The sequence below is a fragment of the Pieris rapae genome, chromosome 3 (genome assembly GCF_905147795.1).
Source record: "Pieris rapae chromosome 3, ilPieRapa1.1, whole genome shotgun sequence".
Lineage (NCBI taxonomy): Eukaryota > Metazoa > Arthropoda > Insecta > Lepidoptera > Pieridae > Pieris > Pieris rapae.
The window spans coordinates 10,770,468-10,785,533 of NC_059511.1; the positions used below are offsets into that span (position 1 = coordinate 10,770,468).

Here is a 15,066-nt window from a genome sequence, read left to right on the forward strand (position 1 = left end):
CATATTTGCTATATATGTAAGTAGAGGAAAGTATACATCATTAATAAAATAGGTATATACATGTATTTTGAACCACAAAGGTGTATTTTTCCAAACTTTCAGTAGATATTGCTGAAGGAAATTGTGACACTAAAACTTTATTTTTTTAAAAGAAAGAAAAAAATTAACACATCTAAGGGGAAGTCTTGAGATCCTAACTTAGGACCTCCAGGCTAAACAGCGAAAACATAGAACAGATTAATAATTTATTCCACATTATTATATTACACAAGTTCTAGGCCATATATATAAATGTGTTGATGTCATCATCATCCCGACGCATGTATTTATGCTCGATCAACCATTCCAGCTGTTCTTTAATCATTTTCTTTGATGGTAAGAACATATTCTTTAGAATTTCCACTAATTCACTCTGAAATAATAAAACATGTTAAAAGTTTTAAAAGCAATTATTTTTATTCAAGCAACTGTTTAAATATAATTTAATTGAAATTATAAGCAATAACTGTTTACTTAGAGATTGCTTAATGCCCGAACCCAAAAATTAAACAATAATCTGAGACCTGATTCGAGCTCGATCTCGTATCTGCGTCCCAATAACTATCTTTTTAAATATTTTAAAACTAATGAAACTTAAAATCTTAAGATAGGATATTGGCACAGTTGAACTGTCATTTTCGACCAACCATAGCTAGCTTGTATCCACAGATGGCTATTACAATCCGTCAATTGGCTATCTATCTCAGATGGACAAAAAAAGATTGAGATAGGTTATTGGGTTTGGGCGTAAGTATTACTCTCCGGGCGTGCTTTGATAGTTGAATATATTATGTTAAGGGAAAGCAAATATAGCGTTAAGAAAAATAATTTTACCTGTAAAGCTGTATTTGTAATACGCTTCCGCATTTTTAATATTTTTATTATAGCTTCTTGAGTCCTTAATATTCTGAGCTGAACAATGGAGTGGTTATCTTCAATTTGTGATCTTTCTGTGCTTAACTGAAGTCGTCCAATAAGATTAATTTTGCCCCTTCTTTGTGGCTTGCCATTTTTGACCAGAGCAAATTCTTGGTTGATCCAGAATACTGTGTTCTCTGTAAAATCTTTAGGATTCTGCACCGAAGGATCATAGGATAATAATTGTCTTTTCAACTTAGGAAATGCAGCCAAAGACCAAAGTGTTCTTCGTAATTCAGGATCAGGTAATTCGGTAGCTAGTCTTAAGTTTTCATAAGTTACTTTGTCTGTCGGCCTTTGATTCCATGCAAACAGCACAGCCATTTGGAATGTTGTTACATCCAGATCAAATCGTCCCACAGAATTTGCAAATGTTATTGTTCCATTACTCATATGATGGTACCATTGCAATTTCCTTCCAGAATGTTTCTTTTTGTAAAACTCTTCAACTTCAGGAATGTAGTCTTCTAACTCAAGAGGGAGACTCACTGTAACTCTCTCAGAGCCTCTGGCCCAAGCTCCAGCATTAAGTATTTTGATATTGATTGCATCATGACGAGTTGTTTCACCACGGAACTGAGTATTGAGATCTTCACTCACTTTAATATCTTGGAACATTCGAGCTAGCTTATTGACATAATCTGCAGGCATACCCACCTCTCGTAGCCACTCAACCATATCTTCTTCTTTCTCAGAATCTGCACTAGAGTCTAATATCAACCTTCGAGTCAAATGAGCCTTATGATACCTCATAAAAACATCCTTGTTCTCAATGTACTTCAACACTAAAAGAACATCTTTCAGTCTTGACTCAATTTGTTCACTAGTTAAGCGTTTACTTAGGGGAGTTTTTCTTAATAACATATCACAGTAATTTGCAAGCAATTCAGGACATTTACTTTCTGGAGCTGTGCCTTTTGTTCCACGTAAAAGAGCAGATGATGGTAATTCTAATTTAAAGACTGTAGTATCATTAACAACACATTTGTATGACTTGTCTCTAGCTGTCAAAAATCTGGGATCATCCATAAATGCGTCTCTGACTAATGAACTAAAACGCTTAAAGAGATCAAGCAACCTTTCAACATACTTTTCAGAATCAGTTGTAATAATATCTGCAGATGCAACCATATCGGCTAAGCCAGCAGATACAATGTGAGCTTCCAAATCTCTTAAAATAGGAGTGACACCTTCAGGTATCCTGTCTAGGAGTCGGAACATCAATTGCAGTTTTTCAGTTTCTCCAGCTTTTATTAGTGGTGCACTTTCTGCAAGGAGTGTGGGCATATGTTCACCTATAAGAACTCTTTCACAACACTGTGTTAATGCAGCAACACTCCCACTTCCTGGCTCTAAATATCTATGGGCTCTGGCTTCTTCTTCTTTGAGCCGTAAATCTGCATATTTCATATAAGCTTGAACACCATTTATAAGAAGATATTCATTAGCTTTTAACTTATAAAACTCTTCTGTTGCCTGCATATATGCTGCTTCAAAGTTTTCTCTATATATTTGAAGCTTATCAGTTGAGTTTGAACATAGATTCACTAAAAAAAATATGCATTTATATAAAAATGACAATTAAAAATAATAAAACTAAATTTATATGAGGATAAAGCTCTTACCATATGATTCTCGAACTCCAATAACAAGTTGTGAATCAAATGATTCACCATTTCTTTCTGCCTGGACTAGTTTCATAGCAGAGTCTTGTAGTCTTTGCTTGATATCCATAAATATGCTTTGATTCCACGAATCTAGCATAAGTTTTCTAACCAAACTATCCTCCACATTATTGTTATTATTCTTCTTTTGAGAATTAGAAGCATTTGAGCTAGTTACCTTACTGCTCACATTAGTTATGGCATTCTCTAATTGACGAAATGGTGTCGGTAAATAATTACACTGGGTGAAAAATTTACCCCATTCGGCTATATATGCCTTAAGAAGTGCTTGATCTTCGCGTTGGGCAAGAACACGAGCTTGGGCTTGCTTAATATACATCATAATATCTTGCTGCAGCGCGTCTCTTAATTTGTACGAACCCCTCTCGTCCCAAAGGCACACGGAATGAACAGCCCCAAACAAATCCTGCCATTCTATTTGTGTTACTGCTTCTTGTTTGAGCAGCTTCAGGACAATCGGACGCATAGCGGGCCATTTGTCTTCAAAGGTGACTTGACCCTTATCCTGCAAGACATTGAACCGTAAAATGTATACAAATGTAAAATCTATAAATAAATTAATTCGCGGTAAAACTCACTTTTAACATGATTCAAATTCAGAATTCAAACAATTTATACTTATGGACTATGTGCTTTTATCATAACTTATCTAGAAAGTATTTTGTATTTACAATTATCGTTATAGTACATAAAAAAATAATTAAGATTTAAGAATTGAGAGATCGAAAGAAAACTTTGATTGTTCAATGACTTTCTACGATCGTTGACGTCCCAATCCTTTCATAATTCAGTTTTCATAGTGTCAAACGAAATTTAACCGACATTTCAGTTTCTACAGAGCGCTTGACACTGCACAGATGAGCAATAATGAATCAACAGATTTCAATCATAATTACAAACAAAAATCTACAATTCAAGTCAGAGACCATCTCAATTCTATTTCTAATTATTAAATTTATAAACTGAAAACAAATAACCTGATTTTAAAGAGGTGTAGTTAAATTTGAAAACAAACAATTGAAATCGTTAGAATTTCAATAAGCAAGTCAATCCAACAGCAACTTTAATATGAGTTTATTTGGAGAAATCGTGGAGCCAGGAACGAGAGTTGCTTGGGAAGACTGGGACGACGTGTCTCAAGGAACCGAAAATACCGAGTAATTATTCTATATGCCTTTTAGTATGTATACAAAACTTCAAATATTTTACGCTAAATGATTATTGAATCACTTTCAGACTCAAATGGACAAATATATTGGAAGTTTCTGATACAGTTGACCTCTTATTGATACTTGATGGTAAACAATTATCAGATACAGTAAAGCTGCAGGAACAAGATTCTATAGAATTAATAAATACAGTAAAGGAAGCCAGCTTAAGTCTTTACAAAATAAAATTAAGAAATGCTTACATTTGCATTTTGAAGGATTACAACTTACTCTTGAGTAGTGCGATAGTGGAGCTACTTCGCGAATTTATAGAAAAGAGTAAAGATATAATAGTATTTTTAAATAAGCCTCTGGCGGAATATCAAACCAGTAACCTAACTTATCATCAGCCTTGTGTTGTCAGGTGTTTGAAAACAACAAAAAACTTAACAAACTCTCATGGTCTTAATTTTCCAAAATTAGAACAGCCCAATATAATTTCTGGGGTTGCAGCAGGAGGTATGAATCAATTATTTTATTTTTTGTATTATTATAATATCACACATTTAGATTTATAATGCTAAATTAAGTTGAGTGGATTAGTAATTAGCCCACAATTACTTAGTTTTAATTGAAACTGCCAATGTTCTTCATAAGTTTCACATTACTTAAATGACAATATTTTTTTTTTGTTTTAATGCACTATGCATATTTATTTTACATTAACATTACATTGGTATTTACTTAAACTAACTACTCATACAAAGAATTCTTGAAATAAATTCAAGCTTTTGTGTATATAACAATTGTATACTAACTTAAAAATGAATAAGGAGGTTATCAAGTGCATTTGTTTCAGTTATGACTTTAAGGGAACACTATAATTTAGCAGCAATGGCAGTGGTAATCTTTATGGAATATTTAGAAAACTCCAAATTGGAGGAAGTATACAGCCTATTACAAAATCTGGACATTTCTGTTTCAACTAATCAAATGCCAAACAGTGTAGCTAACTCAAACCTCTATATATAGTGTAGAGTTAATCAAAGTTTTCAAAATGTGTAATGCTATTTTGATGGAATAAAAAAATAATGTAAAATAGTTTATTTTATTTCTTAAAATTACAATCAATTAAAATAAATTTATTAGGAAAAACCAATTAATGACACTTAATAAAAACTATACAAATAAGCACAGCCTATAAAATCGCAGACCACTTTATGTTTGGTTTCAGGTAAAAATATATTTTGTTTTAAAACTCTTTAAGTGGCAAACATCAAATGTTTAATTTAGACCACTAAAGGTCTAATATGTTATTAAATTTTTATTAGTCTGTGCAAATAATGATCATAATAAAATGAATATTGTAAATGTATATGTATAATTTATACTACTTGACTTGTAGCTAATAAGAATTATATTTTTTAACAGAACTCCCATACCAGTTCTTCTTTTTGCACAGAGTTTGACAGTGGTCGTAACGCAAACAAGAATTTATATATCCAGTATTGTATATATTTATGATTATGTTTACGTAACGAAGACAAATATAAAATTAAATAAATTTGCATATCAAATACATATAACATATTTTAAGTTGCCTTTTGCTATTAAATCTGACCAATTGATGAATTTCCAAAAACTATCACTAAATTGAAATTTAGGTACTTTTATAGGAAATATTACAATAACAATTTATCCCAAAAGCTTATCAGATCAAGTAATATTAGCTTTATAAACATTGTGACTGTAGTTAACTTCAAATGACTTCGAGGCACTATAAAGTTAGCTAATTTTAATAACATGTAAATATTATATTTTTTGAAACATTGGCTGAATGAATATATAATATATACGTTTTATTAAAAAACTTAACGAATAAAAACATTACAAACTAAACAATCATAAAGTGTTAATAGAAAAATTCGATTTTTTAGCATTTTCCGCTTTCTAACAATCTACAAAAACATTTTTATGTTTGTATATATATTTATAAATAATGCAATTCAAAATATTGAAACCTCTTTTACACAGTGTACACTCATATTACAAAACTAGGCCTTACAGCTCAATATTATTTTAATTTCTACTTTCTACACATGACAAAATAGTACATATTTATAATATATATATTTAAACAAAAATATCATTAAACATGTAAATTATCACACACAGTAAAATTCTGTTTAAACTCTTAATCTATATATTGGTAATTTAAATATAAAATATACTTTTTACGTGCTAAAATCTTATTCAAATGTTATAATTGGTATGAGATATGTTTGCAGGCGAAATTAATATAACTTCTTACTAAATGGTTTTAATATGGACCCTGTTATTAAAAAACAATGCAACAAAATGGTTTAATCAAATTTTAAATCAGGTGCCCATATAAATGCACTTCTTTTAAACGAACATAATTTTTTGAGCACAATTGTAACGTTTGCTAAAAAGGGTGAGGTTTATATAACCCATTGATTTGACCAATTTGATTAGCTCCAGAATTTGAATGGTTTATCGAAATTGACAATTAATTAATTTTGTATCGAGTATTTCTATACGCCAACATAACGCGAATGTGTACAGTTTTTGCGTAGACTAAACGAATACTATTCTACGCTAAATCTAGATACGCGTCAGTTATTTTACTCATCGTTTAAGGGAAATGTCACACAACTGTCAAAATTAAATATGTCTACTCCTTTTAAACCACCATATTTTATAAATGCAAGTATGTTTACTTTTGTCCATTATGACTTATTAACGAAACTTAAGTCACTAGATGGCGCTACATGATTTTAAAACGTAGTATCGGTTCATTAATTATTATTGGTTGAATACCTATTTTGTTACTGTATATATATTTCTAACCCACAACACCACTTATGTTTATATCTTTATAGGGTTACCTGACATATATCTTACGTGTTACTGCAAAAAATCCTTACCTTATAATCAAATAGCCCTGTGAAAACATGTGATTAAGATATCTAAGTAAAATTAGCACATTCGTTCTATATTGTAAACGAATTATAGTTTAATTGATTTTTTATAACCATTCTTATTTTATCCTATAAAATTATTAAACCTCCATTTTTAAAATATACTTTAACCATAATAAGTTTTTAATTAATTCTTTTCGTAATCAACTAAATATTAGCGCCATAATGGCATTGATTTATTGATGATCATGCTAATAAAATAAAATAAAATGTAGATAAAATTTGGTAATTTTCTTTTAAGGTAAAATCAATGTAAATTTAGTTATAAAACATCTGTACGGACCTACGCCTTGAGGGAGCATGTAACGATTTAGTTTGAGGACCTCTAATGCACATAGGAATTAAGTTACGCTTATACTTTGGACATTTATATGGATAATTATTTTAGTAGCGATGAAGGAGACATATTTTTCTCATAAAATAACAATAAATAACGTTACATATTAGTATAAAAATAAATTATATATAAATCTCAAACTTCACATCGAAAAATATATTTTAGTCAGCAAAATAAATAATTTTGGCACTTATTAGCATTTTGAATAAATACTTCAAGGCTGAGTCGGTTAAAAGGGCCACTCTTAACAATAAGTCAAACTTATTCATCACAGTTTTTTACAGAAGATCCAAAATATTTGTTTTTTTGAGTAAAATAAACTATGCAATAAAATAAAACATAACTAATTTTTACCACTATTTGGTTTAACAATATGCTTATATCTATCAATACCTAGATTATGGCAAAACTGGGTCGATTGTAATAACTACATATATTGAAAAATTCGGTATATCTATTTTATCTACACATAACATACAAACTCAAATTTAAAATTGTTTTATTTTTCTGATGATCAAAAGTAAGGTTATTCGGATTCGTTAACAATAGTTGTAGTTTTTATGTAAAAAAATCTAAATGTCAATCTCTCTGTTTTGACGTTTACTGTAACAATATAACAGAAATGGAATAAAAAGTTAAATATTAATACAATCGACCCTTCCTAAATCGCTAGTTGCCGTTCGAAACTAATGACTAATACAAAATGTCTTGGACAAGGTTTTAGAGATAACTTTGGAGGTACATAAACAGCCTTACGTTCGTGTGTGAGGCGCCTTAAATATCGTAAAGGCCGCCATTGTTCTGTCCCGCTCGCACTTTATCGAGGATTTCGTTCACGAATTCCGACGTTTTGCCAGCTATTTTCACCTCTGTTAACAAATACATATATAAACTATGAGGAAACATTGACTCAATTGGGAGAGGACAGTCACCATTTCATTTGAGCGAAATCTGTCTCTTTCTATTACAACGTAAACAGTTTGACAAAAAGAGAGAGAGGGTTCTTTAGTAAAGAGTACAATTCCTGATCTATTGAAGTGAAACTTCTTTAGAATCGTTGTGATTTCAAACCGGATGCAACGAAAAAGCGACAGTAAAAAGAGACAGAAACATTAATTCATATGATTTAACGTGGGAGAAAATGAGATAGATAAACTTCTTTCGAATCGTCGTGATTTCAAACCGGATGCAGCGGTAAAGAGAGACAGAAACATCAATTCATCATATGATTTAACGTGGGAGAAAATGAGATAGCAGGCATTATACAGCCTCTCTTTACTGCCGCTTTTTCATTTGATCGAATTTCAAACTTTCGATGTTTTAGTTTTTCCCAAATTAAAAATTTATATTAAACTTATAAATTAAAATTTATCATTAAAATATACTGTTTTAAAAGAATACACACATTTAGATAATGGAAAATGATTAATTTATATATGATTAATAATAAAAAAAATGTTTTTGAAGGTTTCACTTCTACCATGTGTGAATTGCACATATGTTTTTTTTCTTATAAGGAAGTTGCTATATCACTGAAAATTTAAACCAAGTTAAAAAGTTGTAAAATGTGGAGTTGTTGGAATTGGATAGTTCTTCGCAAATTCTAAGTTTCCATCGCATATGTTTGTCTACTAGTTTCTGGTAAAATGAAAAGTTTATCCTTATGTGAATTAGGTATATTCCAAAGGATTACTCAAATTTCCAAAATCAGCTCAGTAGTGTTCAAGATATGGATATTCACACTTCTGGATAAAACCTAGGTTGAACGGTATTTGAAATACTTTTTCATATTTCAGTTCATACCTCAGATATGACAGACACGTTTTAAGTGAGATCGTCTTTATGTCGATCCCATACCTGGCATTAAAACCATTAAATGTCATACCAGGCAAAGAACTTGAGACTACCATTTCTATGACATGTTTCCAAAACGCCTGCACCGATTTGGATGAAGTTTTTGGGTTATTGTATATTTATTAGACTTGCAACGAATAGTATATTCGGCAGTAAACCGAATACCGAATATTCGGCGAGGCCCTGACTAAATAGCCGAATATTACGCAAATGTATTCGGCTGGATTTTAGCGCCAAAATCCTGTACAGACGTGATTGTTTCGCGCTCCTTTGTTTTGTTCTAATGTACTCATTGCCCGCGCGCCTGCTGTTGGTCTGCGCGATATATTGCTAACGTACTGCATGGCTACTTAATGAATGATTATAAAAGAAATGAGAACCTTATCCTTCTAAATTTTGATTACCACATTAATTCAAATACACATAGAATCCTCAAATTTTCCAATTCAAAAGATGTTTATGTACCAATGACTACTTATATGATTGTAACAGAAATGAATATGAACTTAATCAATCGATTATAATTTTTTACCCATTATTTCTCTATGAAAAAATATATTATTTAAGTATTCGGAATTTGGGCAAATATAATAAAAGCAGCCGAATAGGCCGAATACCGAATAGTAACCGAATATTCGTTGCAAGTCTAATATTTATGCATAGTGGATTCGAGAATTGATGAGATATTTTAATTAAGATGTGTGTACAGGACAGCGTCTGTCATGTCCGCTACTATTACATAATAATAATTTTAAAATATGTTGATGTGTGTATATAAAATATTGGATATTTATAAGTAGTTAAGCACTTACCAGTTGCTTTGGTGACAATATTATTTAAGTGCGAGCTCCATTCAACATTGTTCTCAGGGTTGGTCACACGGTTCCCAATCACTTGTTTCATTTGGTGAATACCATTTATTAAACGTTCTGGAAATATATTCTTAATGAACACTTATTTATCTATAACAATTAAACTTAATCCAAGTGATTTTATCGACACAAAAATCATTTCTGATGTTAAATTTTACATATAAAGTTAAGTGATTTTAAAATAACAAAAACCAATCTGAATTACAAAATGTGTTTTATTTTATTTTATAGTAACATTACGAAGAAAAGCTTAGCTAGTAATTATTTTGTTTTTTGAGTTTATGGGCTAGGTAGGTATTTTAGGCCATTAGCTAATAAAATGTTTAAATATGCCACAGATTACATGAAGTTTATAATACATTTTTCCCGCCGTTTCTCGAGTCGTGACATACAGCCAGAGATTATTAATTTTAACCACAGATTATTCAATTATTGATCATCCTTTAGCTTTAACCATTTATTACATATATGAGTATACTTACTATGCTCCTGTTGCAGTCCATACAATTTCAGTTTATTGGCTTCGTGTTGCGCCTTCTTCTTAAGCCGACAAGCGCGTGAGGCCAATTTATTTTTCTCCTTTCTGGTTTTTGGCCGGACATTGAACGGCAACTCGCTGACCGGTATCATGTCATTAATAACTTTGCCTAAGTTGTCCAATTCTAAACCAATGAGATATAGTTTCCTTGGATTTGGTGTAAGGTCGTTCCCGTCCCCTTTTCTGGCTTTACCACTGAAATGGTTTTTAGCGTTTGTTTATTACTTCCATATGTTAAACACTGATTGGATTCGAGATAAATATAATACAGCATTGATTGAATTTTTTGGACATTAAGTACTCCCTGTCACAAAGCAATAAAGACAGAATTGCAATGGTCGGTACTTTTTTCACTATTCCTATACCAAATATATATATACCAAATATTGCAAGGAAAGCTATTTAACATACATTCTTTTTTTTATTAGAATAACAAATTATAAATATTTATAATGTGTTATTGGTCTGCTTTTTAGCAAGCATGGTCACGCTGACAAATGTCAAGGACGATTTATAATTTTATATAAATTCTGAAGTGGGGTAAATAATAAAATTTTATCATGGACATGAGATTGTACCAAACAGATACACTTTAGTCCCGATGTTGTCCAATAAGAATAATTTATAGAAAACACAAAACAAACATTCACAAGATAACATGCAGCCAGTTACATACGGTAACTTTAACTGTCTTCACAGTTCACGTCACGTCAATCACTAGTTGACAATTGACGAATGGCAAAATAATGGCTTGTAACTTGTTAATTTTATTTAAAAAAAACATACTAGATTTTTATGACTTGGCACCAACATTCATACTCAAAAATAAATAATTGAATTGCCTTAGTAGGTAATAGAGGACAAAATGATACCAATAAGTAATAATGTCATTTTTTTAAGAAATTATTTTGGAACCTTCACCAGATAGTTTAAAATAATTAAAAATAATTAAAAATAAAAAAATAAAGCTATACCTGTGTTTAATTCCTTTGACATTACAGTTGGGGCTGAAAACTGGATCGGTGACCAAATTCAGCACGTGTGGGTCTTCCGACTTCTTCTTCAGCACCAGTCTCTGTCCTTTCGGGCCTTTCGCTTGGACGTTGTACTGCCAGAAGTACCTTTCCTTTTTAGCTGCCTGACGAGCCTCTCTCTTTTCTGTACTCTCGTCGTTTGATTCTGAAATATAAAAAAGTTTTTTTATTAATTCCAAAAAGGATAAAATTTCCTGTTACTGTTCCCGGATCCATTTTTCATCCAGCTTTCGGCGCCATTAATTTTAGTCATGTGACTTCCGTATGCAAGAATCCGATACATTAATTGTCTAGGACGTGATAGTTTCTCTTGGTTCTTCCCTTCATAAAACAAGCGATTTAATTTAAATACCATTAACGATTGATTAAAAGTGGTAATCGGTGTTTTTTCTAGTAGTGTACCAATGAGACCACGTTGTGTGTGAATGTTTAAAAAAAATATTGCATACGCTAAAGAAACATACCATCAGAAGAAAGATCCTCATATCGGTCACTATCTTCATCGGATTCATCTCTATCATCTTCGTCTTGTGAGAACTCCCCAGCCCCTGGACTCAGGATACCACCAGATAAAGAAGACATAGACCCAGCTTCAGCCACAGAACTGGTCGATAATAGATGCTTGCGTGGTTCACGACGCTGCCATATCTGGAATGTCATTGATTCAAAATTTAAATATATTCGCGCACCGCTTATATTTGGCAGTGTTTTGTTTTGTAGCCGCTGCAGGCTTTCGATATTAGAGCGGCTTGCTGATCCCCAGAGCTGTATCCAATAGAACCATATTCGTTTTATTACAGTTTTGTAGATGAGAAGTTTATTTTCAAAACTGAGTGCGGTATTTCTACCTAATAGCCAGTACATGCTACGAAGCCTACCAATAGTAACTAATAATCCACTAAAAGCTCACAAAAAGAAATGAAGGCTTTTAGGGAAAGACAGACGAGACTAAGCGCGAACTGTTAGTAGGTCTGCAAGTGCTTTGCCAACCTCTTAAGAATTGGTACGTTCTTTTCTTGAAGCACCCTAAGTCGAATTGGTTGGGTACTTCAACTACTGGTTACACATAGAGTGGTGCGCGGCAAAAATGCCTTAAAAAACTCTCAGTTGTGGAACAAGCTCTCAGCTGCAGGTCCGAACGACTCCTCTGAACACTCTCCATGGTAAATGCGGTAGAAGATGCAGAGAGATCCAAGTCGAATGAAAAGTGACTGGTAGTTGACGATTCGAATGGCTCTTTGTTGAAAACGGTCATGCGGAAGGAACAATAATTTCCATTTGTCTAATTGCGTATTTTACATACGGGAGTCATACCTAGTGATTAGTACTCGACTTGAAATCTTACCCTTAGAGTTAATTAAAATACTAGACTACATACTATCATAATAGAAGCAATATGAAATATTTTGCATTTGGTTTCTAAAGTGTACAAAAAACTTATTTAATTGTATTCCTGATAAAAGTAACATGTCCCTCAGCTCTCATCTTATCTTGTAAAGGAAGAATAAAAGTGTGTGGTTTGTGTAAAGTGAAATAATATGTAGAATCTTTCACACAATAAAAACCTATTAATTGTCTAATGTAAGGAAGGTCATTCAAATTTTATAAATATGTAAATATTTTTATAAAGAAAACTTATAAAAATACATAATAAAATCCCATTGTGGAGTTCAAAATTTTATAACCATTTATAATTTAAGTAAAATATAAATATCTAAGAAAATTACTCAGCAATAATATTTTGATGTGTATAACACAGTATTGATAAAGTACCATAGTGATGCTAGTAATTAATAAAATGATGTAAGAATTCTGTTTTATTGCTAATCACAACTATATACATAAATGTGTATATTAATCTGTTATTTAATTAAATAAACATTTTGATTATATTAAAACAAGTTCCATTAGCACAGCATGAATCACTATTTTCTGTTTCTTAATAAAATAAAAACATATATCTGATTAATAATTGTTTGACGTAACTCGGTTCAAAATATGGTCATAAAATTAAATAGGTCATTAAAATCACATAACCATGAAGCATTTTGTTGGGTAAAATACCTAATTAAGATGCAGATGACCAATTATGTAGATAGAAATATTTATTTTCCTTGTCAATATTTGAATATAGATATTATTACTAATTATATTTTACCTGTTCCATAGTTAAATGTGTTGGTGCCGATGAAGACAGTGCCGACTGTTGTGTTTTTACACTGGTAGGGAAGGGTGGCAATACTGAAGATGCTGGAACTGACTGTCCCAATGAAATTTCTCCACTGTAACCATCCATACGCAGCAGCAGTTCTGGCAATTGATTCATTGGCTGTGCGAAACTTGATGAAGCGGAACTATGCTGACTTGAGGGAGAAAATGCCAGCTGAGCCCGACTATATGGACTACATGGACTTTCAGAGGCCATTGGAGCTGTCTGTAATGAGTTTAATGCATTTCTGGAACCACTCATTGCACCACCTATTTGTATACAGTATTCTTCAGGCATTAGCAAATCTGCAAAGTCCAAATCATCAAGGGATGTGTCAGGATTTGCATTTAACTCTGCTAGTGTTGGCCCAGATATTAAATCTGCTTTGTCTACTTGGAAAATATCATCATCCTCCATCTTATATGGTTCAAGTTTTGTGCTATTATCATCAAATGTAAACTTGTTGAACTGCAATGAGGGCACACTGTGAAATGAACCCCCTTGAGTATCTTGTAAACAAAGATCAAATTCTGAATTCAAGTCACCAAAATCTGAACGTCTATTTGGAATGGGCACGGAAGCAGACATCGTACCCAGCTCGAAGGGCGACTCCTGTTTTATCTCAAAATTTGAATCTAAAAGAAAGTCATGATTGTAAATAGAATCCGACATTGCACGTGTTTATATAGATTGACCTTGGACGTAGAATCGCCTCGTTAGTACACAGGCGCGCGCTTACGTCTTTATCGATTTTAATTCACTGAGGCCCACGTGTCGCTTACAATGTTTATTATTTTGTTTGTGTATAAGTAATACTACACACCACCACTATTGCACATTGTTATGAAATTAATTAACTAGGTCAATTTCATCTTTCAGTTACATAATGGAAAACACACCACAGAATTCAAATCCACTGATACACTTGATAATTATTATTCACGATGACTTTCGATAATATATGAACTATTCAGAGCACTAGAATAGGGACATATAATATTTTAGAATCATTGAGATTCAGATAAAGCCAAAATACAAAACTGTATTGTCAAGCCAATCTATGCATCACCATTTAACAAACTTTCTGATAGAATTTGAGACACAATAACAAAAACACTTCCACGAGATTAGACCAGTCGAGAAGTAAACAAAGATTTTATGTTATTCAGCTTTCAAAGGTCATTAGAAAGCAATGGATATACAAAATTAAATATGATAAAAAGAGATAAAAGATTTGCCAATCTTGCTAAAATCACAATGTTTGAGGGGACCGGGACGGGAGGGTGACAGGTCAAGCAGGATGTTTGTCTAGGGAAGTACTTATCGGTTAATAAAATAAAAACAATATAATAAGATATAGTTTAGCTACTAGTTTTTCAAACATGTTGATTATGAAATCGTATGCCTATGTAAAAAGAAACACATAAAAT

At 31.9% G+C, this 15,066-nt stretch overlaps 3 protein-coding genes across 3 annotated transcripts; 1 reads left to right on the forward strand and 2 right to left on the reverse strand.

Annotated features, from left to right (window-relative positions):
- Nucleotides 1-232: 232 nt before the first annotated feature.
- LOC110998289 (cullin-5) lies at nucleotides 233-3,399 on the reverse strand. Its single transcript, XM_022266845.2, has 4 exons — nucleotides 3,221-3,399; nucleotides 2,583-3,147; nucleotides 874-2,504; nucleotides 233-412 (listed from the first exon to the last, which is right to left on the reverse strand). The coding sequence occupies exons 1-4, from the start codon at nucleotides 3,227-3,229 to the stop codon at nucleotides 275-277; spliced, it is 2,343 nt and encodes a 780-aa protein (XP_022122537.1). The 5' UTR covers nucleotides 3,230-3,399; the 3' UTR covers nucleotides 233-274.
- Nucleotides 3,400-3,523: 124 nt separating this feature from the next.
- LOC110998280 lies at nucleotides 3,524-4,889 on the forward strand. Its single transcript, XM_045634733.1, has 4 exons — nucleotides 3,524-3,639; nucleotides 3,673-3,799; nucleotides 3,879-4,309; nucleotides 4,650-4,889. The coding sequence occupies exons 2-4, from the start codon at nucleotides 3,711-3,713 to the stop codon at nucleotides 4,820-4,822; spliced, it is 693 nt and encodes a 230-aa protein (XP_045490689.1). The 5' UTR covers nucleotides 3,524-3,639; nucleotides 3,673-3,710; the 3' UTR covers nucleotides 4,823-4,889.
- A 1,536-nt stretch (nucleotides 4,890-6,425) lies between these two features.
- On the reverse strand, nucleotides 6,426-14,992 carry LOC110998279 (protein CREBRF homolog). The gene is made up of 6 exons (XM_022266833.2): nucleotides 13,586-14,992; nucleotides 11,892-12,075; nucleotides 11,368-11,572; nucleotides 10,338-10,588; nucleotides 9,796-9,912; nucleotides 6,426-7,998 (listed from the first exon to the last, which is right to left on the reverse strand). The coding sequence occupies exons 1-6, from the start codon at nucleotides 14,306-14,308 to the stop codon at nucleotides 7,904-7,906; spliced, it is 1,575 nt and encodes a 524-aa protein (XP_022122525.2). The 5' UTR covers nucleotides 14,309-14,992; the 3' UTR covers nucleotides 6,426-7,903.
- Nucleotides 14,993-15,066: the final 74 nt, after the last annotated feature.

Excerpts from the sequence above, each read along its gene's own strand:
- LOC110998289 (XM_022266845.2), bottom strand. Across the intron at positions 2,505-2,582 it reads TGGAGTTCGAGAATCATATG|TGAATCTATGTTCAAACTCA; the intron begins GTAAGAGCTTTA and ends TATTTTTTTTAG. Across the intron at positions 413-873 it reads TTACAAATACAGCTTTACAG|AGTGAATTAGTGGAAATTCT; the intron begins GTAAAATTATTT and ends TTATTATTTCAG.
- LOC110998280 (XM_045634733.1), top strand. The coding sequence starts at position 3,711 with ATGAGTTTATTTGGAGAAATCGTGGAGCCAGGAACGAGAGTTGCTTGG. Across the intron at positions 3,800-3,878 it reads CAAGGAACCGAAAATACCGA|ACTCAAATGGACAAATATAT; the intron begins GTAATTATTCTA and ends AATCACTTTCAG. Across the intron at positions 4,310-4,649 it reads TTCTGGGGTTGCAGCAGGAG|TTATGACTTTAAGGGAACAC; the intron begins GTATGAATCAAT and ends CATTTGTTTCAG.
- LOC110998279 (XM_022266833.2), bottom strand. The coding sequence starts at position 14,308 with ATGTCGGATTCTATTTACAATCATGACTTTCTTTTAGATTCAAATTTT. Across the intron at positions 10,589-11,367 it reads GTCAAAGGAATTAAACACAG|TGGTAAAGCCAGAAAAGGGG; the intron begins GTATAGCTTTAT and ends AAACCATTTCAG. Across the intron at positions 9,913-10,337 it reads TGGACTGCAACAGGAGCATA|AACGTTTAATAAATGGTATT; the intron begins GTAAGTATACTC and ends ATATATTTCCAG.